Source organism: Thalassophryne amazonica, chromosome 2 (genome assembly GCF_902500255.1).
Source record: "Thalassophryne amazonica chromosome 2, fThaAma1.1, whole genome shotgun sequence".
Lineage (NCBI taxonomy): Eukaryota > Metazoa > Chordata > Actinopteri > Batrachoidiformes > Batrachoididae > Thalassophryne > Thalassophryne amazonica.
Window position 1 is genome coordinate 103357063 of NC_047104.1, and position 24128 is coordinate 103381190.

The window sequence follows — 24128 nt, forward strand, 5'->3', positions numbered from 1 at the left end:
TCCTCGCCAGCAGTACCAGATCCGACAGTCGGGGACGGTGATCACCTGGGAATTCGGGACTTGGCGGCTCCAGTATTCACCAGGTTCGGTGGCGGCGGAAATCGTGTGGTTCCGGCTCTTCTCAGGACAGACGTCTTCTATCCTCGAGCCTGCCCACACATCACCTTTGTGTATTGACTGCTATCAGATTCTGAGATTGTCTGTATATTCGTTGTGCACATTCACAACATTAAATTGTTACCTTTTGGCTCATCTATTGACCGTTCATTTGCGCCCCCTGTTGTGGGTCCGTGTCACTACACTTTCCCCAACAGGAAGTCGGTTTCAGCATTTTATCCAGATGCGCACGTCTTTCATTAAAAAAATCTCCTTTAACAGTGGAATATCCGGATAAAATGCTGAAACCGACTTCTTCTGAAACTTCTCTGTTCTCTCACGACGTCCTGGATCAACAGAGCCTGAAATGTGGAGGTTTTCAGCTTGAAACAGGCTGACGACGGCGCCTGGGAGCGCTGCGCGACGTCTCGCACCATGGGAAGCGACAGTATCACCTCAAAATCTCTCATCAGCCGTTAAAATTTTCACCAAAAACCAGCTTAATTTTTCGAACCGTGTCCACTTCGATGTGTCTCACAGGTTTAGAAAAAATTTTGATCAAACAAAGCGCCAGTCTCTCAGCAACTTCTCAGACAAAGGAATTCTGACGAGGGGCTGGACGACTCCTCCCACAAGGAGTGCTCACAGGCGAATGACGTCACCGACAGGCGTGGAAAAACTCACGCATGTGCACGAGGGTTCAAGCATGTCTGACGTAAAAACATATGAATGAAATCCATATAGTTTTTGAAAAAAATAAAAGGACCTATACTTATTGACAGACCTCGTATGTCCCTCTCCTGTCCAAACGGCACACATACTTTGACACGGGGAGTGACAGGCTAATAAGCACTTTAGCAGCGAGACACTTTTGTGCTGCAGAGTCAACTTGGCAACCATATATATATTTTGACATACAGAGAGTGACACAGGCTAATGAGCACTTTAGCAGTAGTAGAGTTAAGGGGAGAGACACTTTTGTGCTCCATCATCAAGTGTGCTCAAAAGTTGGTGTCAGACTTTACTATTTCTTTTCTTTTTTTTTTTCTTCGAAGTTTTTACCTCGTCATTGTTACAAGTAGCAGTAGTAGTCGTAGTAACAGCAGCAGCTGTCTTTTCTTGAGGCAGCTTTAGTTGCAGGAGTAATCGGTTTGTCGCTGCACGTGCGAATGCGACTTTTATTTTGAAGGGTTCGACCGGTTGTCCCGTCTCAGCACACGGCGGCGGCTTCACTGTTAGTGCTGATAGTGATTTGCGAGCTTCGCAGTAATGGCTGAGAGAAATCACTTCTTACAGCTTTTTTAATATGCTCCACCTTGAAGAGCTCAGGTTACCACCGGACCAGTCTCACCATGACCACCGGCTTCAGCTCGGGTTCTTGCCGCTTCGCAGATTATTTTGTGATCTGCGGACTCGACACCGAAAGCGGGCTGGAACCCGACGAATTGTCCGGTAAGCGCCTTAGCTGTCGGTACCGTCGAGGAGGGGATGCTGTAGAATATAAGGAATGGTTGTGATAGCAAGGGGCCTGCCTTATTATTGAACTCTTGTTGCTGTTAAATGCGGGGGATTTTAGCGTAGAACGTAACGTGGTGTTGGTTTGATAAAGAGCGTCCGTAGGCCTGGTTCGTCTCTTCCAGCCTGTTTCTAATACTAGTGACGACTGACGGATTACTGACTTCCACACTGACAGCAGCTTAAAATCAGTCTTCACAAAATGCAGTTGGAAGAAAATAAACATACAAGCATGTGCGACTTTGTTTTGCATTTGATGGTGCAACTGTACCACCGCTGTGTTGTTGATCCAGTATTCATTTGAACAGACCTTCCTGAGTGGGGTCTGTAGGTGCCTTTTTGGGGGTGCTGGACCTCAGAGAAACAACCACGGGTTCCTGGAGACCCTTCCAATCTCCTGCCTCCATCAGCAGTATGTTTTGCCATTTCTGAACTCGAGCCCGACCGATAAATTGGCAAGTGGATATAACCGGCCGATAAGACATACTTGTAGATAATTCGGTATCGGTGTTCATAAAGGTCCTTAAAAGATGATTAAAAAGAAACTGAGTGCCCAAAATCAACTGTGGGATGCAGTGATCCATATTCCAACACAGTCCGACACAGTCGATGATCCATTAGTTTTTAAAGTAATGCTGCGGAACACTTCCAAACATGACAACTTACTTTTTAATTCGGAAATATTAACCTAAGAGTCCACAATTTGAAGGACTGCCTTACCAGCAGCAGGACATGACCCCCACCAGACTAAATTACAAAGAATTTATGGCTGGGGTGTTCGCTGAATAGTGACACTGCCTATGATGGTTTTAAATCTGTACAAAGTGATTCTTTGTGAGATGCTGTCATTAGCACAAAATCAAACTTAAAATTGACAAAATATTGAAGGCAGTCTGGCATGGCACATCAAAAAATAAACTACAAAACAATCTGTAGGCACAGTAACTTCATCCAAAGCCAGTGAAAGAGATGTAATATGATTCAGAAACATTTAATTAATAAATTTAAGTTTAACCAGGTTAGTCCCATTGAGATCAAGATCTCTTTTCCAAGGGAGACCTGGACAATTATAAAGTTTTCAATTCGTCTAACCTGTATGTCTTTGGATGTGGGAGGAAGCCGGAGGACCAGGAGAAAACCCACACAAACACGGGAAGTACATGCAAACTCCATACAGAAAGACCACAAGTGGGAATCGATCCCATGACCTTCTTGCTGTGAGGCAGCTGTGCTAACCAATAAACCACCGTGCTGCACTAATAAAGTTTACATTTACACTCGGCCACACGGTGTTGCTGCTCAGTGCCTCACTAGATGCAAGCAAACTGTGGGTTTTTCAGGTAGGGAGCGAATGCTGTGTCCATGCAGTATCAGTGTGGTTTTAACCTTTTTAAACAATTTTTAGGACCCATGCATAACATCAAATGACATGAAATTAACTGATGAAATGTAAATTTGCATCATATTTAACTTGAACTTACATTTTGTTCAATAGATAATAAAAAAAAAATACAAACCTTGAATATTTATTTTATTCTGCGTTTGTATTGATTTCTGAGAAGGGCTCAATCTAGGGCTTGCTATTTGGACCAATAGTCATATTGTGGTATTTTTTTTAGGCTGAATGAACTCTTATTTATGTATAGATATATTAATGATTAGGAAATGAGCTAATATTCAGTTTGAACCTGGTACCCATCTATATGATGGACTCGATGTTTGCAGATGACATTGTGATCTGTGGTAAGAGTATGGAGCAGGTTGAGGGGAAAAACTGCCAGATTCCTGTGATGAAGCTATGCCGGTGGGTCTAAACTGAACTTTTTATGCATTAATTTTGTATCCCCAGAATGCTGCTCGGGCTGCCACAAAGGATGATTTTGATTACAGATGAGTCACCAAATTTTTTTGTGGTTTGTCGACTAATCAGGTCATATGTACACTGAGCAAAAATATAAATGCAACACTTTTGTTTTTGCTCACATTTTTCATGAACTGAACTCAAAGATCTAAAATGTTTCTATACACAAAAGACCAATTCTCTAAAATATTGTTCATGAATCAGTCTAAATCTGTGTTAGTGAGCACTTCTCCTTTGCCGAGATAATCAATCCCACCTCTACAGGTGTGGCATATCAAATGACATACATGGAAGGTTTTGGAGTACTGAAAGGACTGCCTTTTTTTTTTTTTTTTGGAAGGGTACGGTGAGCTTCCGGCTTCAGAATGATGCTTTAATCTGTCTGTTGCCTAGCAAACATTGAAAATTATGTTTAAGATAAGGCTTAAAAGGTTTATTTAGATTTTTCTGATGTGTAAAAAGTTCTAAATTTGTAGAGTACGTCTGGCATCTGTTTTGTACAATTCTGGAGTCTTGCACAGTAGTAGAATTCCAGTGCTGTCCAGATCCACTTCTGGAACACATTTGCAATGCACCCACAAACAGAGCCTGTGACGGATGACATCAAACACGCTACACTTCCTAGTCATAGTAACAGCAATATGACACTTAACTGATGAAACCAATTGAACTCCAAAAACACAATAAATCAGTAACACTAACAACACTGTTAAACTAACATGGACCACAATAACAACATTCAAAACCCCAAACTCCTATGGTGCATTGCAGCACAATGTCCATTGTTCACTGTTGTTAGCTAATATCCCTAATTTCTCAAAAAATATTAATGTTTTTTGCAGCGTTCATCCGTGACCCAAAATGCATAAACATGCCAAGGTCAGGTCTCTCCAGCTTCTCCGTGATCAAAGCCATGCACGCGCACAGAGGCCACTTGGCTATTTAATATACAGATAAACTTTTCAGGTCTTAAAAAAAAAAAAAAAAAAAAGTCCGGGTCCTAAAGCCCCTTTCACACCGTGCCTGCTTTGAGTTGCATCATGTGGCGTCATGACGACGCCAAGTTGATGCAACCTAACGCCGAGTTGATCCACATCTGCGAAACGGATGGCAAAAATTAAACCTGTTAGTTTTTTTTTTCTGTGTCGCGCACATGAGCAGAAAGGAAGTAGTTTTCTCGCAAGTTGAGGCAAATTACCGGTACTTAACGTGACTGGATGCCAAACCCATGCAATATAACGTTACCCTGACACCAATTTATGATTCCTGCTGTGCTCATTGTTGCCGAGCTATAAATCCGTGGATTTTGAACTTTTATACGAATACAGTAAAACTTATACCGCCAAAACAGCACATGGAACAATTAAAAGGACGATATAACAATAATATAAAAATTGCTTGCTGACTTGAGTGTTGCTGGCTTTATTTTATATTGCTAACAATTAAAAGGAGGAAAAAAATGCTTATTACAGCCTGGCTGCAGGCAGCTTCTCGCGCTCACTCCCCTCAAGTTCTCTCACGATTGTGTTAAATAAAGTCTGTTCTGCTCACAGACAGATTGCCAGAGATAGGACATGTCCTCATGGAGGACATCTCCACTTCCACTCATGGACGGTTCGCACGTGTCAGCTGCAGCTCCATGGTCACAGGAAGAATGATAAACTTTAACAGAGTGCGCACACCTCCACAAGAAGACATATAAACTAGAAGAGAAATCAGAGCGCACACTTGCTCATTAGTCTGGCTGCAGCTCCTCTGCACTCTCACCTCCTCAAACTTCTCACCCACTTCTGCGCGCAGCTAATGCAACTTGAAGCAGGCCCGGTGTGAAAGGGGTTTAACGGTATATCTAATGCAGTTTGAGGGTATGTTTTTATGCTGCTAGACATTGCAAAGGTTGTGGAATTTACATAGTGATTGATTTCTGGCGGTGGTATTGTAGTCCTCCTCAACACAGTTATGTAGACTTGGTTACAAAAATAGGATTTTTTTTTGTTTGTTTGTTTAATTGAGTCTGTGAATGTTAGTACATGGAATAAGTCATTCAATGAGGAATTGGGAAACAGAATAAGCATGGACTGAATACAGCTGTGGGAGCGGTAAAACACAGGAGAAACCCAGTATCATGACACAACTATTGAAGACGTGTATTTCATGTATAATTTTTAAGTCTGTTTCTGTGGTTCACTGTACCATGAAGCTGTGATTGGTGAAGCAACAGGCCAATGATATTTTATGCATTGTTTCTCTAATCACAGCCACTGGAGCTTTGGCTTCCTTCACCATGAATGTCTTGGTGGATTCCTCTTCTAACACTCCTCTTCTTTCACAGTTTTTCAGGGTGGCCTTCTCTAGGGATTGTTCTGTCCACACACTTTACTTTTCTTCGTGGTTGACTTTAACTAAACAATTCAGTCATTCTAGACTTTTTTTCCTGCTGGCTTGTTGTTTGTTATGTGACAGCAACAAACATCTGACTGTGAAACAGCTCAGCAATCCGCTGTTTAATCTGCTACATCGGTATCCCATCCTCAGGACTTTATCTTGTCAGAATATCTATATTGTAGTTTGAAATTAAAGGTTTGTTGTATTTGTTTTTATTGTTTTGATTTTTGCTTTTACTGTTCACTTGACACCTTGCACAGTTGCATTATTTTTTATTTGATGTGAAATGTAATACTTCTTACAACAGTACTTCATGGAAAAAATAAATAAAAATCTCACTTTCTGTACTTCCTATTCCTAATTCTATTTCCCCTTGCACATTCTTGTCTTTGTTTATATGTTAAGTTCTATTATTTCTGAAAATGAATGGGATTTTAAGTGAGCTTGCTGGTCTGCTCTTTAATAAGGAGCAAATTAAAGCCAGCAGCTCTCAGAGAGCATTAGTTACTTTCACACTAAAGGTGGTTTAAGGTGGATTCATGCTTCAGTGTCAGCAGTTAACCCTGAAGGAAGTTTTGTGGTTTATAGAGGGTCCTTACACAGCTTATATGCAACTCTTGAAACTTAACTATCTTTCTTGTATCTCACTCATCTTATTAGAATAAGTGATCTTGTATTTATTGTAACGTTGTTGGTGTTTACTGTTGGAGGATGTTAGGGACTTGCCCGCATTGGTTGTTTCAGTTTTGTGGTGAGGAACAAAAGGTTTGTGGAAATTCCACAGTTTGAGCTTTGTGGGTACAGTATGTCTATGCATATTTCAGATTGTGTGTTTTTTTTAGCATGAGGTCAGCTACAACAGCTTTTGGTTTTAATTCAAACCAGAAATTTAAAAATCTTGTTTTTCTGTTTGTTTTTTTTATGTATAAAATGATGATGTTGTGTGAGATTTTAATCAGTAATTTAATGAAGTCTAGTCTTCACATTGATTTTATTTCACAATGAAATGATATTGGATGTATCATAGGCCACAGTCCAATATCACCAATGTGGGCCTCTTAAGTTCCCCTCACACAGAAGTGTGTGGCGTTTATAGCACTTGCCACCCAACAAGAGACTATTGGCCACAAACACCACTACTCACCATAAACATATCACACAATGCCACGCGGTTGCCAGCACTCAGCAGGCATCATCGCCCCTTACACGCCACACATATGCCATCTCTGTGATAGGCCAGAAAGTGCCAAGTTGTTCAGAAACTCTATCATTAAATGGGAAAAAAACAGACATAGTGCTGATGAAACATTGGCGAGGAGGTAGCAGATTACACACCATGTTGAATTCTATTGGCAGTGAGTGTCAACAAGTACAGGATGCCACTGGTTGCCGCTAAAATGCCATGCGCATCTGTTGTGTGTGAGAGGGGCTTTAGTAGGAATTAAACATACCAGCAAATGCAGGGCTGTCCCTTGAAATTTAAAGCATGATGGTATTAAAGGCAGGGGTCGAAATTAGGGCTGCTTGATTATGGAAAAAATCAGTATCACGATTATTTAGGTAAATAATGAAATCACGATTATTCAAACGATTATTTTTTTTAGTTACACAATGCATTTATTCAGTATTTCTCTCACTCTAAAAAAAAAAAAAAAAAATTGTTAGACGTGTCACAGGACTGCTCATTTATGGAGCAGTTTTCTGAAGAAAAATCCTTGGAAATGTTTTTTGCTGTTTGTTTACCTCAGAATTTCTGATTACTGTTTAAATAGTTTAGAACACTTGTAATTAAAATAGCTAAATAAATCAATAAATGTTTCTTTAGAAACTTTTCATCTGTAAATTAAAACCACCTGTTATTTCAGATTAGATAATTTCTTGTTTAACATAAGGAACCTCGGACATTTATTTTTAGACAAAATAATAATATGGAAAGTTGTACATTTTTTTTATTTTTTTTTTTAAGTCTGGTAGATTATTTATATCTTATTTCAACCAGAAAAACAGACACTGTACATAAATACAAATGTTTATTATAAATGCAACAGGAAATAATTTAACAATGACTGCAGTGTGATTGTAAAGTAGGATTTCTGTGGCATCAACCTCATGAATCATGATGAATTTTTTTAATGGTCATTTCAACTTGTAATTTCGCCAAAATATGTAATTGCCTTTAATGTTGTTATCAGGACAGAGTCATTTCTAAAATATAAATTTGAGCACAATAAGTGGAGAGCTTCTACCTGTGCAAATGTCTTTGGACTTTGATTCGTGGACATTTTTAATGATCCGTTCATTTATTGTTAAAATATAAAATGAAACAGCTTTTTTTTTTTTTTAAATAATAAAATAGTTGCTGTTGAAAGAGCCTTTTCTTTAGAAGCAGGTGATGTTATGCTGGATTCTCTGGACCAGATGAAGGTCTCTTCTGCAGCTTTGAACTCTGGTGGTTTTGCTGAAAGACACTTTTGTCCTATTTTGAAGAGCAGAGATGTTTTCTTTCGACTGGACTTTGTGGTGTTCAGTTCATCAATGGAAGTTTGGTTGTCTGCACAGCAAATGTTCCTGATTAGGACAAATAAATATTTCTTTAAATATAAAGAAACACTAAACAGTTTATATATAAAAAAGGAAAGAAAAAAAAAAAACAGGGACAAACGATGGAAAAAAACGCCCGAAAAAATAAGTTATTTAAAGTTAAGCTTTTGTGGTGTCTGAAAAAAGCTGTAGCTTTATTTGGTAAAAATAAAAAAGACTGAACCATTTACAAATTAAAGCGTTCACTCAGATCAACTATGCTAAAAGGCTTAGCTAATGTTAGCCAATCATTAAATCTTCAAAACAGTTCAGTAAACGTCACGTTTATTTGATATTATTCTCACCTCGATAAAGCTGCAGAACTAAACTCCGTTGGGCAAACTGGGACTTCGCATATATCCAAAAAGTGGGAGATTTCGGACTGAGTGGGTTTGCTCCATCACCCCGGCTGCCTGCCTCGCTCTGCCCAGGAATGATGCCCAAAGGCCGGCTACTCCGTGTGGGTCGGCCCGCTGTCGTGGTTCAATAGATATCCCACCAAGTCATCAGTCCTCCCTTGGTCGGCGTCACTCCGAAAAATAGCTGAAAAAAAGCTTCTCCCAGCAGGGTGATGGGAGAATCGTTCTGCTGTTTTTAAAGCTTTTTGTGGTTCAGGCGACGCAAATTCAAGAAGGCGATCGCTGAACTTTTTTCAGGTTGTGGAAACAGCCAGTGTGAGACGTAGCCGCAATCTCTGCCCCCTTGCCGCTTCCGAAGCGACGCGTCTGATGTCATGCATCTTGGGACACGTTGACGGATTAGCCTGATGAAAGGCCCTTAAATCGTTTCACTCGATTATATGAGTTTGGAGATCGTTTGATACAAATATCCATATCGCGATCAAAATTCGGTTAATTGCACAGCCCTAGTCGAAATACATTTTTAACCTACTTGCGCTGATGCTAGTAACAAAAAAATTACTTGCACCAAAAAGAAAAGTTACTTGCACAACCAAAAGTCCAAATGACGGTAGGACGGCTCGCTGCCTAAATCTATGAATTGAGAGAAAAACAAAGACTTAAATAAAATAAACGACTCATCAACTAATAAATTAGTTGTCGACGGTTCCAATAGTCAACGTAGTCGTGACTAGGCGTGGCAGCCCTAGTTATTTGCTGCAGCTCCTGCAGCAAATAATGAAGCTCCCCAAATTGGGAACGTCTCATGAGGATGTTGTGAACCCAGGGACGGCGCCCCTGGCGACGTTTGTCAGCTTTCCACAGCAAATAGAGCACAGCAACTTGCTCCGTGTGTGAGAGTCATAAAACACAGGGAAGATGAAGCGAACACACTGGAAATTGTTTTTTTTTTTTTTTCTTATTTATTCCTTTATTGGGTCATTCTACTGGTGCTCATAGTTGATAAAACTTGGATAAAGTTACTCGCACCAGTGCTAGTGCAGTATAAATGTATGTGCACCGCTCGAATAATACGTGCACAAACTAGCACATGCACATACTAATTCTACCCCTATAAAGGTCAGGCGGGAGGGCTGGAGGGAGGGCAGGCCCCCCTTCAGCGAGGAGAAGCTCTAACATTTTGCCTTCTTCAGATATGCTGCTTGTCCCACCACCAAGAAGAAGGAAAAAAAAAACTTATTTTAAAAGCTGAAAGTCGTCACGCCAGCGTTCACCACAGCTATTTGTTATGGTCGTGGACACTATGATACTATTTAGCCATACTTGGAGATTGGACATCCTGGTCTACCTGCTGAGCTATATTCCTCTCTAGTCAGCAACCAAACTGGTAATTTTGTTGATGGTAGTGTTCCCCTTGGACTGTTTTACAGACCAGAGTAGGTCTGTCTCAATCGATATATCGACTCATCATTCGATATATAAAGATGAACATGGTCATTTTACTGGCCTCGTCGATATATCGCCCTTTACAAGCGTGTTTGTTGTCAGCAACGTTCTAGCAAGTTGCAGTACTTCTTTTGCCCTTCTCAGCCTGCTGTCTGCAGGAGGAGTGGCTGTGGGCTTAGCCCGTTCTGTGCGTGAGGTGCACCGTTCATACACACACAACATGCCGCTGCATGAAGTCGACTGCACCATTATATTTAGAAAGTTTCCATCCAGAAAGTTTTGAGGAGTATATTGACTTGGTTTCAAAACATCATTCCACAGCTCTTTCAGTTTTCCAATTGGGAACAAAAACATCAGATGGACATAGAAAGACCTACAAGTACTTCTTATTTACAGTTATATTTACAAATCCTAAAAGTGTCCTTTTTTAAAAACAAACATTTTAAATTAATTTGCCAACCATTTTGTCTTGAAGAAAAAATAAAATCTCACAGTGACTCATTGGGCCGTGAAGAATCCACCTGTTGAATTCTTCATTAGCAGGGAAAAGAAGGCTGTAAAGTCAGCCACTTCACAAACAGCCTTTGAAATGGGACAGCATAGTTGTGGCACTCATGATGTAAATGGTTGACGATCACAGCCTAGCCCCTTTCACACCGGAAGCACACCGGTACTCAACGTGACTGAAAGGCACACCCTCACAATACAACATTATTTGACGCCAATTTATGATTCCTGCTGTATTCCATTGTTCCCGAAATATAAATCACACAGGATGGTTTTTATACCGTGTACACAATGCAGTAAAACTACACGCTCAAAAAGAGCACAGAAAAAAAAAATGCTGATTGCAGCCTGAGTGCTGCTGCAGGTCCTTGCTCTTAAATTCTCTCACAACTGTGTTTAATTAAATAAAGTCCATAAAAGTTCTGCTCACAGACTGATTGCTAGAGACAGGACATGTCCACATCCAGTAGAAAGTCCGGACATCTCCAGTCCACTCACAGACGATTCGTTTGCGCGCACACACATGAACAATTAAAAGAAAAAAACTGGCTGGCTGCAGGCAGTTCCTTGTTCTCCCCTCAAACTCTCTCATCATTGTGTTAAATAAAGGACAAAAAAGGACACAAGTCCTGCTCACAGACTGATTGCCAGAGACAGGACATGTCCACATCAAGTATAACTCCAGACATCTCCACATTTATTCATGGATGGTTCGTTTGTGCGCGCGCACACGCAGCTCGCGATCAAAGGAAGAAAGGTAAACTATAACAGAACTCAGAGTGCAGACCTGCAGCTCAGCACAAGAACAAATATAAAGTCGAAGAGAAATCAGAGTGCACTGTGCCAAGATCCTGCAGGCTGCATTCTCACCTCCTCTCTGCTCCCTTGCTGCGCACACCTGACGCAGACATTCCTGGCTGCTTCGAGTTGCTTCATTTGGTGTCATGACGACGCAATTCGAAGTGAGCCCTGTGTGAAAGGGGCTTTAGAGAAGACATAGTCTTCATAGTAGTAGAAGAAGAAGAAAAAATTGTTGTTCTTAAGAAATGTTTACTAACTGGAAGACCACATTCTTGAACAAAATGGAATATTTATAAATTTATTTATTTACTTAAATTCTACTCTGAACAACACCTGTTGATGAAAACCTGTTTTAGAGCGCTCTTTATCTCAGACTGGGGCAACTGTTCATCTTTCAGCAGGTCAATGACCTGAAGCACGCAGTCAAGTTATCAAAAGAGTAGGTTCAGGACAACTCTGTGAATGTCCTTAAGTGGCCCAGCTAGAGCCCAGAACTGAATCTGATTGAACATCTCTGGAGAGATCTGAAAATGGCTGTGCACCGACGCTCCCCATCCAACCTGATGAGGCTTGAGAGGTGCTGTAAAGAGAAATGGGCACAACTGCCCAAAGATAGATGCACCAAGCTTGTGGTATCATATTCAAGAAGTCTTGAGGCTGTAATTGATGCCAAAGGTGCATCAACAAAGTATTGAGCGAAGGGTGTGAATACTTATGTACATGGGATTTCTTAGTTTTTTTTTTAATTTTTAATAAATTTGCACAAATAAAAAAACAATTTTCATGTTGTAAATATTGGCATTGAGTAAAATTTTGAGGGAATAAATTAATTTACTCCATTTTGGAATAAGGCTGTAACAACAAAATATTGAAAAATTGAAGCACTTGTGAATACTTCCCAGATGCACTGTATGCTCTCATTCAACTTGTATACATTTTTTTCCTCTTAAACATTTTTTGGACATGTGTGACATAGTCCACAAAATAATTTCGGCTCTGTGAATGAATAGAAATAAAGCTGTAATAAGAATTATTATATGGTATGGGATTTTGCCAAGTTCTGTTTGGCCCATTTGCCACTTTCTGAGCTGTACCACATGCCGAGTTGACCGCTGGTGGAGCCGAGTAGACCGCATGTGCGAAACGACTATACCTCGTGTGCAGCGTAGCGCTAGCTAACCGAGTGACACCTTCTATCAATAACGACCAATCAGATAACACGATACGCCTATTTTGGCTGTCAGTTTGTTGACAAGATGGCAGAAGACAGGTTTGTGTCTGTTAGCGACACTGACTTAAAACGAATTTTACACAGAAAGATGCGAAGAACACCTGCAGAAATACACAGTCAGCAGCCAACCTGTTTCGCAAGTACGTCACTGAAAAGGGACATGCGCCCAACTTTTAAACTTATAACATACTTGGTTGATTTTACGTGGAAGCTAGACATGCGAATGGCGAACTTTATAAGAAAACAAGCCTGATGACTCTTTGTCACGGACTTAACAGGCATCTCCAGTCGATCAATGGGATGTCAGTTGGTGCAGTATGACAGTAATAATAAAGAGTTGAAACTTGAGATTTGATTTTTCAGTTTTAGTATGTTTGACAAACTCCAAGTTTTCTTGTTTACCATATAATAAAGCAGTTATAGACTTTTGATGAGGTGTACCCGTGATTATGCGGACCTGGTCAGGGTGGGGTTCACTGAGGCCTTTGGCCAGGAACCCATCCTGACTAAATGAAATCAAAAGTCTATAATAATTGTATAATGTCAGCTCTGCGACATTGCCTGTTTTTCTTTCTTTTTTAATGCAAAATTACTTCATATCAGACTTGTACACACAGCTGTTATAAGGCCCCTGGTGGTCAGGCCCCTTGATAGTAGGAAGAAAACCTCTGATATGGAGGGGAAAAACCCCACATCTTAACGATGTAAGACCCCTTATGTTTTGCTAATAAATCTATTTTGTCTACTGTAGAAATGAGTCAGCCAACACTGACAGTTCCACACGCTACAATTTATATTATACTGTAATTGTAGTTTTCACTTTTAATATTCTGGATTGCAAATGTGTGTACTGTGAAACTGACTAAAGCTTTAACTGCAGATATGATTAACATGCGTGTGACATTTCCGTCTCATATGCAACACTGGAAAACGGGGAAATAAGGGCCGTTGGAGTACATGCACACAGGCCCTACTTATTCAGATGCTAAATATCCTTTTGAATTAATGAGGCACCTCTTCCCCCCCAATGCTGCTCGGCAAATGAATGAGGGTGAATGGTGCAACATGAAAGCAGACTTTAAATGCACTGTGTTGGCTATGACATTTTTGCTCATAGTTGTTAGATGTGGGTCAGTTTACTTTTTCTTTTAAGAGTATTAAAAGTGTTTGCTTGCAATGTATTTCTTGGAAATGTGGATGTCTGCTCATGGTTCCTTATATACAGCGTTCTCGTGATGTATTGGTCACGTGATTTTTGCGCCCCGCGGTCATTTTGGATTATGACGCAGTGGCCGCTGTGATATGATGCATGCATTTGGCAAACAATTGTAAAGGCTTTTGGTCAACTTTTGTGCTGTGGAACTGTCCCGCAGCAAATCAGTCACGTGATTGCAAAGCCTCTATATTTCATAGTTTGGAGTTTTACATATGTTGAGTCATGACACGCAAAAATGTTACATTCTGAAAAATGAAAATACAGTCCCTGAGTGTTTGTTGTATTGTCATAACATTATTTTTTGGCGACACAAAGGATTATCAATCAATCAATCAATTTTTTTATATAGCGCCAAATCACAACAAACAGTTGCCCCAAGGCGCTTTATATTGTAAGGCAAGGCCATACAATAATTATGTAAAACCCCAACGGTCAAAACGACCCCCTGTGAGCAAGCACTTGGCTACAGTGGGAAGGAAAAACTCCCTTTTAACAGGAAGAAACCTCCAGCAGAACCAGGCTCAGGGAGGGGCAGTCTTCTGCTGGGACTGGTTGGGGCTGAGGGAGAGAACCAGGAAAAAGACATGCTGTGGAGGGGAGCAGAGATCGATCACTAATGATTAAATGCAGAGTGGTGCATACAGAGCAAAAAGAGAAAGAAACAGTGCATCATGGGAACCCCCCAGCAGTCTACGTCTATAGCAGCATAACTAAGGGATGGTTCAGGGTCACCTGATCCAGCCCTAACTATAAGCTTTAGCAAAAAGGAAAGTTTTAAGCCTAATCTTAAAAGTAGAGAGGGTGTCTGTCTCCCTGATCTGAATTGGGAGCTGGTTCCACAGGAGAGGAGCCTGAAAGCTGAAGGCTCTGCCTCCCATTCTACTCTTACAAACCCTAGGAACTACAAGTAAGCCTGCAGTCTGAGAGCGAAGCGCTCTATTGGGGTGATATGGTACTACGAGGTCCCTAAGATAAGATGGGACCTGATTATTCAAAACCTTATAAGTAAGAAGAAGAATTTTAAATTCTATTCTAGAATTAACAGGAAGCCAATGAAGAGAGGCCAATATGGGTGAGATATGCGCTCTCATTCTAGTCCCCGTCAGTACTCTAGCTGCAGCATTTTGAATTAACTGAAGGCTTTTTAGGGAACTTTTAGGACAACCTGATAATAATGAATTACAATAGTCCAGCCTAGAGGAAATAAATACATGAATTAGTTTTTCAGCATCACTCTGAGACAAGACCTTTCTGATTTTAGAGATATTGCGGTAAATGCAAAAAGCAGTCCTACATATTTGTTTAATATGCGCTTTGAATGACATATCCTGAATCAAAAATGACTCCAAGATTTCTCACAGTATTACTAGAGGTCAGGGGTAATGCCATCCAGAGTAAGGATCTGGTTAGACACCATGTTCTAAGATTTGTGGGGCCAAGTACCAATAACTTCAGTTTTATCTGAGTTTAAAAGCAGGAAATTAGAGGTCATCCATGTCTTTATGTCTGTAAGACAATCCTGCAGTTTAGCTAATTGGTGTGTGTCCTCTGGCTTCATGGATAGATAAAGCTGGGTATCATCTGCGTACAATGAAAATTAAGCAATACCGTCTAATAATACTACCTAAGGGAAGCATGTATAAAGTGAATACAAATTGGTCCTAGCACAGAACCTTGTGGAACTCCATAATTAACTTTAGTCTGTGAAGAAGATTCCCCATTTAATGAACAAATTGTAATCTATTAGACAAATATGATTCAAACCACCGCAGCGCAGTGCCTTTAATACCTATGGCACTGCTCTAATCTCCTGTAATAAAATTTTATGGTCAACAGTATCAAAAGCAGCACTGATGGTCTAACAGAAGAAGCACAGAGATGAGTCCACTGTCTGAGGCCATAAGAAGATCATTTGTAACCTTCACTAATGCTGTTTCTGTACTATGAGAATTCTAAAACCTGACTGAAACTCTTCAAATAGACCATTCCTCTGCAGATGATCAGTTAGCTGTTTTACAACTCCCCTTTCAAGAATTTTGAGAGAAAAGGAAGGTTGGAGATTGGCCTATAATTAGCTAAGATAGCTGGGTCAAGTGATGGCTTTTTAAGTAATGGTTTAATTACTGCCACCTTAAAAGCCTGTGGTACATAGCCAGCTAACAAGATAGATTGATCATATTTAAGATCGAAGCATTAAATATGGTAGGGCTTCCTTGAGCAGCCTGGTAGGAATGGGGTCTAATAAACATGTTGATGGTTTGGATGAAGTAACTAATGAAAATACTCAGACAGAACAATCGGAGAGAAAGAGTCTAACCAAATACCGGCATCACTGGAAAGCAGCCAAAGATAACGATACGTCTTTGGATGGTTATGAGTAATTTTTCTCTAATAGTTAAAATTTTGTTAGCAAAGAAAGCATGAAGTCATTACTAGTTAAAGTTAATGGAATACTCAGCTCAATAGAGCTCTGACTCTTTGTCAGGCCTGGCTACAGTGCTGAAAAGAAACCTGGGGTTGTTCTTATTTTCTTCAATTAGTGATGAGTAGAAAGATGTCCTAGCTTTACGGAGGGCTTTTTTATAGAGCAATAGACTCTTTTCCAGGCTAAGTGAGATCTTCTAAATTAGTGAGACGCCATTTCCTCTCCAACTTACGGGTTATCTGCTTAAGCTACGAGTTTGTGAGTTATACCACGGAGTCAGGCACTTCTGATTTAAAGCTCTCTTTTTAGAGGAGCTACAGCATCCAAAGTTGTCTTCAATGAGGATGTAAACTATTGACGAGATACTCTCTCACTTACAGAGTTTAGGTAGCTACTCTGCACTGTGTTGGTATATGGCATGTAGAGAACATAAGAAGGAATCATATCCTTAAACCTAGTTACAGCGCTTTCTGACAAGACTTCTAGTGTAATGAAACTTATTCCCCACTGCTGGGTAGGTCCATCAGAGTAAATGTAATGTTATTAAGAAATGATCAGATAGAAGGGAGTTTTCAGGGAAATACTGTTAAGTCTTCTATTTCCATACCATAAGTCAGAACAAGATCTAAGATATGATTAAAGTGGTTATTATTTAAAGTTTATTTATTATAAAGTCATTTGAAATGCTCAGTATTTAAATTTGTTCTGATGTTTTAAAAGCTAAATGTGAATTTGCTAAAATTCAATTGTAGTTTGAAATTAGAAAAATATGATTTTTTAAATGAAGGAATGTGTGATAAAAAGGTTCTGGTGAAGAATTTGGTGTCAGGTACTTGTCAGATTTGACACTTGTGAATTTGGTGGTATTCAATAATTATTCAGTGAAACTTCTTTTTCTGTAAAGATTCGAGCTTCTCTACAATTGCAAGTTTACAAGAATGACTCAAAGAGGCTTTCCTGTAAACTTGCAATTGTAGAGAAGCTTGAATCTTCGACTGGACTGGGTTGCTTGACGCTGAGGACGTTTCGCTTCAAATCGCAGAAGCTTCCTCAGCTAAAATTCTTGCTCTGGAAGTCTGACTTCTGTCTGACTCTTGTAGAGAAGAATAAACAGAAGCAACAAAAGCTGGAGTTTTAAACCTAACCAGACCCTCCTACTGAGAGGCAGACTGCTATAGGCTAGTGACTAAACAATAGCTCTAATTAGCAACTATTGTGCTGTAGTTAGCACACCTAATAGCAGGACAGCTGTCCCTCTAAATGATGGGATGGATGCCTTTCTGATGGCTCCCTTGATGACGTGAATGACTCATTACCATGAACAAAAGACTGAAAACTGCTTTGACCTGAGTACCCCATTGTAAACAGGGGATAAAGTGTGTCTCAGACCCCCTCCCCGGTTAAGGCTGGGTTTCAAAACGTTTCACAAAGAATGCCTCCTTGACCCCTCTCTCAAACCATTTCTTCTCTCCTGGCTAATATTTTACTTCTTGTCCTCAAACGTGTGGTTAGTGTCTTAAGGTGGAGGTGAACCGCAGACTGAGGTCCACTGGCGCCCTCTCTGCGGTGCTAGTATAGCCTTTGTGTAAAGGTTGCTTCGTTTCATTCTATGTAGTGTTCGTTACAGTTTTCCTGACATCTGATATAATACACTACATTGCTCTGTTTTGTAACTAGGGATCATGTCCTTGGGGTGAACTACTTTCTGTCTCAAGGTGTTAACCGGTTTAAGTAAACTGGGATTTTAGCCTACACAGTAAACTTGCAATTGTACTGTACTTGCAGAATACTAAAGTATCTGTAGTAGAAAACACAATTGATGCGTGAATAATAGCAGGCACACGAAATTACACCAATTTCATATGAATTTGTGAAAATCTTTACATGTATTGAAAACTAATTAGCCTACTGAACTAATTTCTTTGGCTGCTTTGATTTTTGCTCTGGGGTCGCCGCAGCAGATCTGCGAATCCGGATGGCCTTTCTGATGCAACTTCAGATGTACAAGTAGAATGGCACATTCGTGGTGTCAGGCTTAAAATATTAAGAGGAATATTATGATCTTTGCTTTTGCTGTAGCATCAATTAATTTAATTTTGTGAATATTTTGTGAAATGCGTTGATTTTCTTTGTTTATTAATGTATAAGCAAGTGAGCTATGTATTGTCTGCTGTAAACAAATGCCTTTTCACAAGTAGAAAATTAAATAGAATTATTGAGAGAGACAGTGTTTTCTCAGTTCAATAAATGCATAAAGTCTCATCTTTGATTAATAACTGTGGGAGACTGACTGTCTTGCACATTGGCAGTAAAATGCAAAAGTGGCTGATGGCTTTTTTTTTTTTTCCTTGTTTCATATTTTGTCAGAAATGTGGTCCAGAATATTGTAAATTGAATTAAGCCTTGATTGTTCTTGTCTCTTAAATCATAAGTAGTTAACCGATGGTAAGAAGATGTTATGTAAATTCTTGCACTGAAATACCTTCATGATACTGCTGCTGTGACCATGGGTTGCAGTTTCAGTTATCATATAGGATATTGAAAGGGAACAGGTTGCCTGAGTTTGTCAGCCACCAGATCTGGAACACCCCACCCCCCCCCCCCCCCCCCCAGTAAAAGGTCATAGAATGTGTCTCTTGTAAAAAGAAGAATAAAAGTCTTTGTCCTACCCTGCAAATGTAAGTAAATAAAGCTTGAGTAAATTATGTATTACTACTGTTTGTTGTTTGAACAACACTTTGTGGTAGCTGTCATGACCTCTGTACATTTGCTCAGTACCTCTTGAATGGTGAAATCTTGTTGTTTCAAATTATGCAGTGTAGCTAAATCTGCACATTCCTATTTGCACAATGGTGTAACTTCTGCATGACATGTTTGTCTTCCTTTGATTGCTCCCAGATGGTTTTTTTATTATTATTACCTCAGTTTGTCAGACAGTCCTGTATACACACATTTACAATCTGAATTGTTTATATGCAAATCATGTTGCGCATTATTACTTTGTGTGTTGGTGTGTAGAATTACTAGACTGTAGGGGTGTCATGATCACAAAACCCACAGTTAGGATTGGATATGGTTTTTAAGTCATGGATGGGATCGGTTAACAACAACAACAAAAAAGAAGAACAAGAAGACAAAAATGCCAGTACTGCTTTGCTTTCCATTTTTAAAGATAACTTAATGAGCAATGAAAACAAGGTACTTTTGCCTGTGGTCCTGAAATAAAACAAGGTGCCCAGTGTTTTACGTATTTTAAAATAAACTTAATTATTTTAGTTAATTGCAATATGAACAGTATTTGTGAATTTACAAAAAAAAAAAAAAATCCTTTGTCAAGATCATGAGAAGTTAAAAAGAGAAAGAATTGGAGCAAAGCTGATTTAAGATAACTGCAAATTATTTTTCAACAAAGATGAGGATGTCTGTACTGTCTGGGAAGAGGGTAACTATTGACTTTATAATTCTTTTGAGATAAATGTATTAGTCCCTACCTACTGATCAGAATAACTGAAGTCGCTTTCTCAGTACTGCCAAAGGTCATTCTTGATAGATTTGATCTGGAAGTGATAAGCTGTCATCGTTTTTTTTTTATAGCAATGTAGACAAACTTAATGCAAAAAGTGAAGGGAAACTTGATTTAGAACACGATTTTGGACAGATGAAATTTCTGGAAATGGATGATACGGGGTTGAGTTTGGCTGATTTTTGGAGCTGGACAGTGGTGAATTTAAAAGTATTTTTGAAGAAACGAGGAGTTGGTGACATGAGCGTTAAAGAAATGAACATGAAAACCTTGCTGGACTCAGAACAAGTTGTCCAACAAAATTAGGCAAATCATGAATCACTACTGATGACAGGGAAGTGGAAGTGATACCAAACCACATGAAGATTAATAAAGAAAGGTGGATGGGGAAGAAGGACTGAGTGTGCCACTTCTAAACTTCTACAATACATTCGTAATATATTTGACTGAATAAGAAACTGTGTTTGTTGCAAAATCTTGCTGAAGCAGTTGTTGCAATCTGCGTAAACAAACACGGTGATTCATGTTTCCCATAAACAGTGGTAACACAGCTCATTCAAATGTTGTATTTACGTAAAGCAACAATAGCAACCTCAAGAAAACAGTTCGAATGAGCTATAACACATTGTAGAACGGTCCACCCCTAAAAATCGGTCCGCCTGCCTCCACTGCGCATGTGTCCTTTCGGACCACAGCAGGATGTCTGAGACAGAGTCTCTTCACCCAAAGTAATCAAACGGATTAATGGGATTATTAACCATCAGATGATAAAGGTAAAACCTCTTAAATCATTCTAAAGTCAGTTTTAAACAGAAAAGAGGCGGTTTAAGCAGAAATGAGGCGATACTCTGTGACGCTTTAAAATGACCGACGTGCAGTGAATGCATTAGCTAGCAGCTCATGTAGCCGTGGTGATCTAATCGCTTTCTCCGCCTTTGATGATGAAATAATGTTGAATTTATGTGGAAATGATTGTTGTACTAAAGCTTCAGATATGTGTCATTGAGATGGATGATGACTGGAGTGCAGTTTGAAGAAGAAACGAGGTGATAAATTCGTGAACCGCAGCTAATGAAACATGCACAGTGAAGGCAGGGCGAACTGATTTTTAGGGGGAACGTTCGATCGGGGACACCGGCAGCCCAGGTATCCTACCATGCACCCCCCCCCCCCCCCCCAACAAAATGCCAGCAGATTTTTGATTAGCAATGATGTGTCCTGAATCCCGTACGAAGTGGTAACCGTTAAATGACTCATTCTCTCTATAAGTTTTGAGACTGTTTTCACTACTACCCTAAGAATCCGTTTTTTGTGTTTCACATCAGAGCAATTAATCACTCAGACACAGAATGTGGCATTGAAAGCTAACTGTTCCACATAGCCAAGCATATAATGACTCATTTTCAGACTTTTTCAATTCTTCCCAAATAACTTCACTATAACCCTATCTTGTATATTTGTCATATTACTTGCATTCAAAGTAAAAAGTAAGTCTGCTTCCTTGTTTGCATTCCGTCGCCACAGCAAATCTGAGGTGGATCTGAGTGTTGAATTGGCACAAGTTTTACACCGAATGCCCTTCCTGATGCACTTCCACATTACATGGAGAAATATGGCGTTGGGTGGGGTTTGAACTAGGAACCTTTCCGCACTGAAACCAAGTGTACTAACCACTTGGCCACCACCCCTGCAAGTAACATATCTTATTTTTCCCCACAGAACTTCAAAATGAACTTACCTTGTATGTTTTCATATTACCTGTATTCAAAAGAACCATCATTTCAGTCTTATCAAAGTTTAAAAGTAAAAAAATTGCTAGATATCCAGCTTTTCAATGATGCAAGGCAATCTTCTAAGGATTTTATGTGGATGAGATTACCAGCAGTTATCAGCATGTATAACTGAGTATAATCAGCATAGCAATAAAAGGTGATCCCAAAACGCCGCAATATGTCCAAGAATCAACTTTTTTCCACAACACTTTCTCTCCAGTGACTTGATGGGTCCAGGTAGGTATTGGTCTGTGCTGAATATAATGTCTCCATATTGAATCAAGTTGTCAAATAGTCTTGAACAGACTTCGCCAAATGAGCTAGGCAGGTTCTGGAAAGTAGAAAAGATTTTGCCAATGAAAGATACCCATTGATCATGTTTGTATGTCACCTGTCATACAATATGAATATCAAATGGGGAATTACCAAAACTCTTAAGTCCATGACAAACCCGCAAAACGAAAAAATACACACAAATATACGGACAAAACTGCCAAACACAGAAAAAGAACTGCATGAACTCCCACAGGAGAACAAAGTATGTTGTTCTTCAAGTGAGATTAAGTATCTGAAAAGCATCTCCTGCTAGAGTTTGCATGAAGTCAATGAGGCATTTTCTGTGGAATTTTGCTTCACAAGCAAACAAGTCACAGCCCACTATGTGTAACCAGCAACTTCTCATCTTTCTTCTTAGTGAAAACTGGAACAGACTGCCAACTCTCTTGAGTATTCCATGGTCCGTTGACCTTTACTGCTTTTCTTCCTTCACAGTGACACAAGATACAGTCTGGCTTGAAAATAGCATGGCTTTTTTCAGTGGAAGATGTGGCTGGGTCTTTGCTTAGAGGTCATTTTTGTTGATGTGGATGGTGACTGACCAAGCGGTTGAGGGTTCCAGTGATACCCGTGATGTTCAAGAGACAGACATACATTGGCACAGGTTTTACGCCGGATGCCCTTCCTGACGCAACTCCACATTACATGGAGAAATGTGGCAGGGGTGGGATTTGAACCTGGAACCTTTTGCACTAAAACCAAGCGCATTAATCACATATATATGTGTGTGTGTGTGTGTGTACAGGGGAGCACATAACTGGTACTCGTGTGCTAAAAGTCATTGATGCACAGCAGATGGAGGGAAACACTTTTCCTACAATCTGTCATTGTTTTCCTACTATGAAGTGCTTCCTTTGTGTTTTCTAATGCGCATCATTTATTTTTAGCACACACAAGCAACATAAGTACCAGTTATGTGCGCCCCTGTATATGTGTGTGTGTGTATGTATGTATATACACAACCCCAATTCCAATGAAGTTGGGACGTTGTGTAAAATGTAAATAAAAAACAGAATACAATGATTTGCAAATCATCTTCAACCAGTATTCAGTTGAATACACTGCAAAGACAACATATCTAATGTTGAAACCGATACTTTTTTTTGTATTTGTGCAAGTATTTGCTCATTTTGAAATGGATGCCTGCAAAACATTTCAAAAAAGTTGGGACGGGGCAACAAAAGACTGGGAAAGTTGATGAATGCTCAAAGAACACCTAATTGGAAACAGGTAAGTGTCATGAACCATTCACAAGCAAAGATTGGGTGAGGATCACCACTTTGTGAACAACTGTGTGAAAAAATAGTCCAACAGTTTAAGAACAATGTTTCTCAACATTCAATTGCAATTTAGGGTTTCCATCATCGTCATCATCATCTGGAGAACTTTCTACACGTAAGCGGCAAGGCCGAAAACCAACATTGGATGCCCGTGACCTTCGATCCCTCAGGCGGCACTACATTCAAACCCAACATCATTGTGTAAAGGATCTTACTGCTTGGGCTCAGGAACACTTCAGAAAATCATTGTCAATTAACACAGTTTGTCGCTACATCGACAAGTGCAAGTTAAACTCTACCATGCAAAGTGAAAGCCATACATCAACAACATCCAGAAACGCCATCGCCTTCACTGGGCCCGAGCTCATTTGAAATGGACAGACGCAAAGTGGAAAGGTGTGGTGTGGTGTTGTCTGATGAGTCCACATTTCAAATTGTTTTTGGAAATCATGGACGTCGTGTCCTCTGGACAAAAGAGGAAAAAGACCATCCAGATTGTTACCAGAGCAAAGTTTAAAAGCCAGCATCTGTGATGGTATGGGGGTGTGTTAGTGCCCATGGTATGGGCAACTTACACATCTGTGATGGCACCATCAATGCTGAAAGGTTCATCCAGGTTTTGGAGCAACACATGCTGCCATCCAAGCAATGTCTTTTTCAGGGGCGTCCCTGCTTATTTCAGCAAGACAATGCCAAGCCACATTCTGCACGTGTTATAACAGCATGGCTTCGTAGTAAAAGAGTGCGGGTACTAGACTGGCCTGCCTGCAGTCCTTACCTGTTGCCCATTGAAAA

General features: G+C 39.9%; 1 protein-coding gene across 2 annotated transcripts in view; it reads left to right on the top strand.

The window, feature by feature from the left end:
• The first annotated feature begins 1281 nt into the window (after window positions 1-1281).
• Window positions 1282-24128, top strand: part of dennd5a (DENN/MADD domain containing 5A) — a 113074-nt gene continuing 90227 nt past the window's right edge. Inside the window, exon 1 of one of the 2 annotated variants that reach the window (XM_034190913.1) lies at window positions 1282-1548. In XM_034190913.1, coding sequence (XP_034046804.1) covers window positions 1449-1548 — 100 coding nt within the window. In that variant the 5' untranslated portion in view covers window positions 1282-1448. The remainder of the gene's footprint in view (window positions 1549-24128) is intronic. The other variant, XM_034190919.1, reaches the window with a different exon arrangement.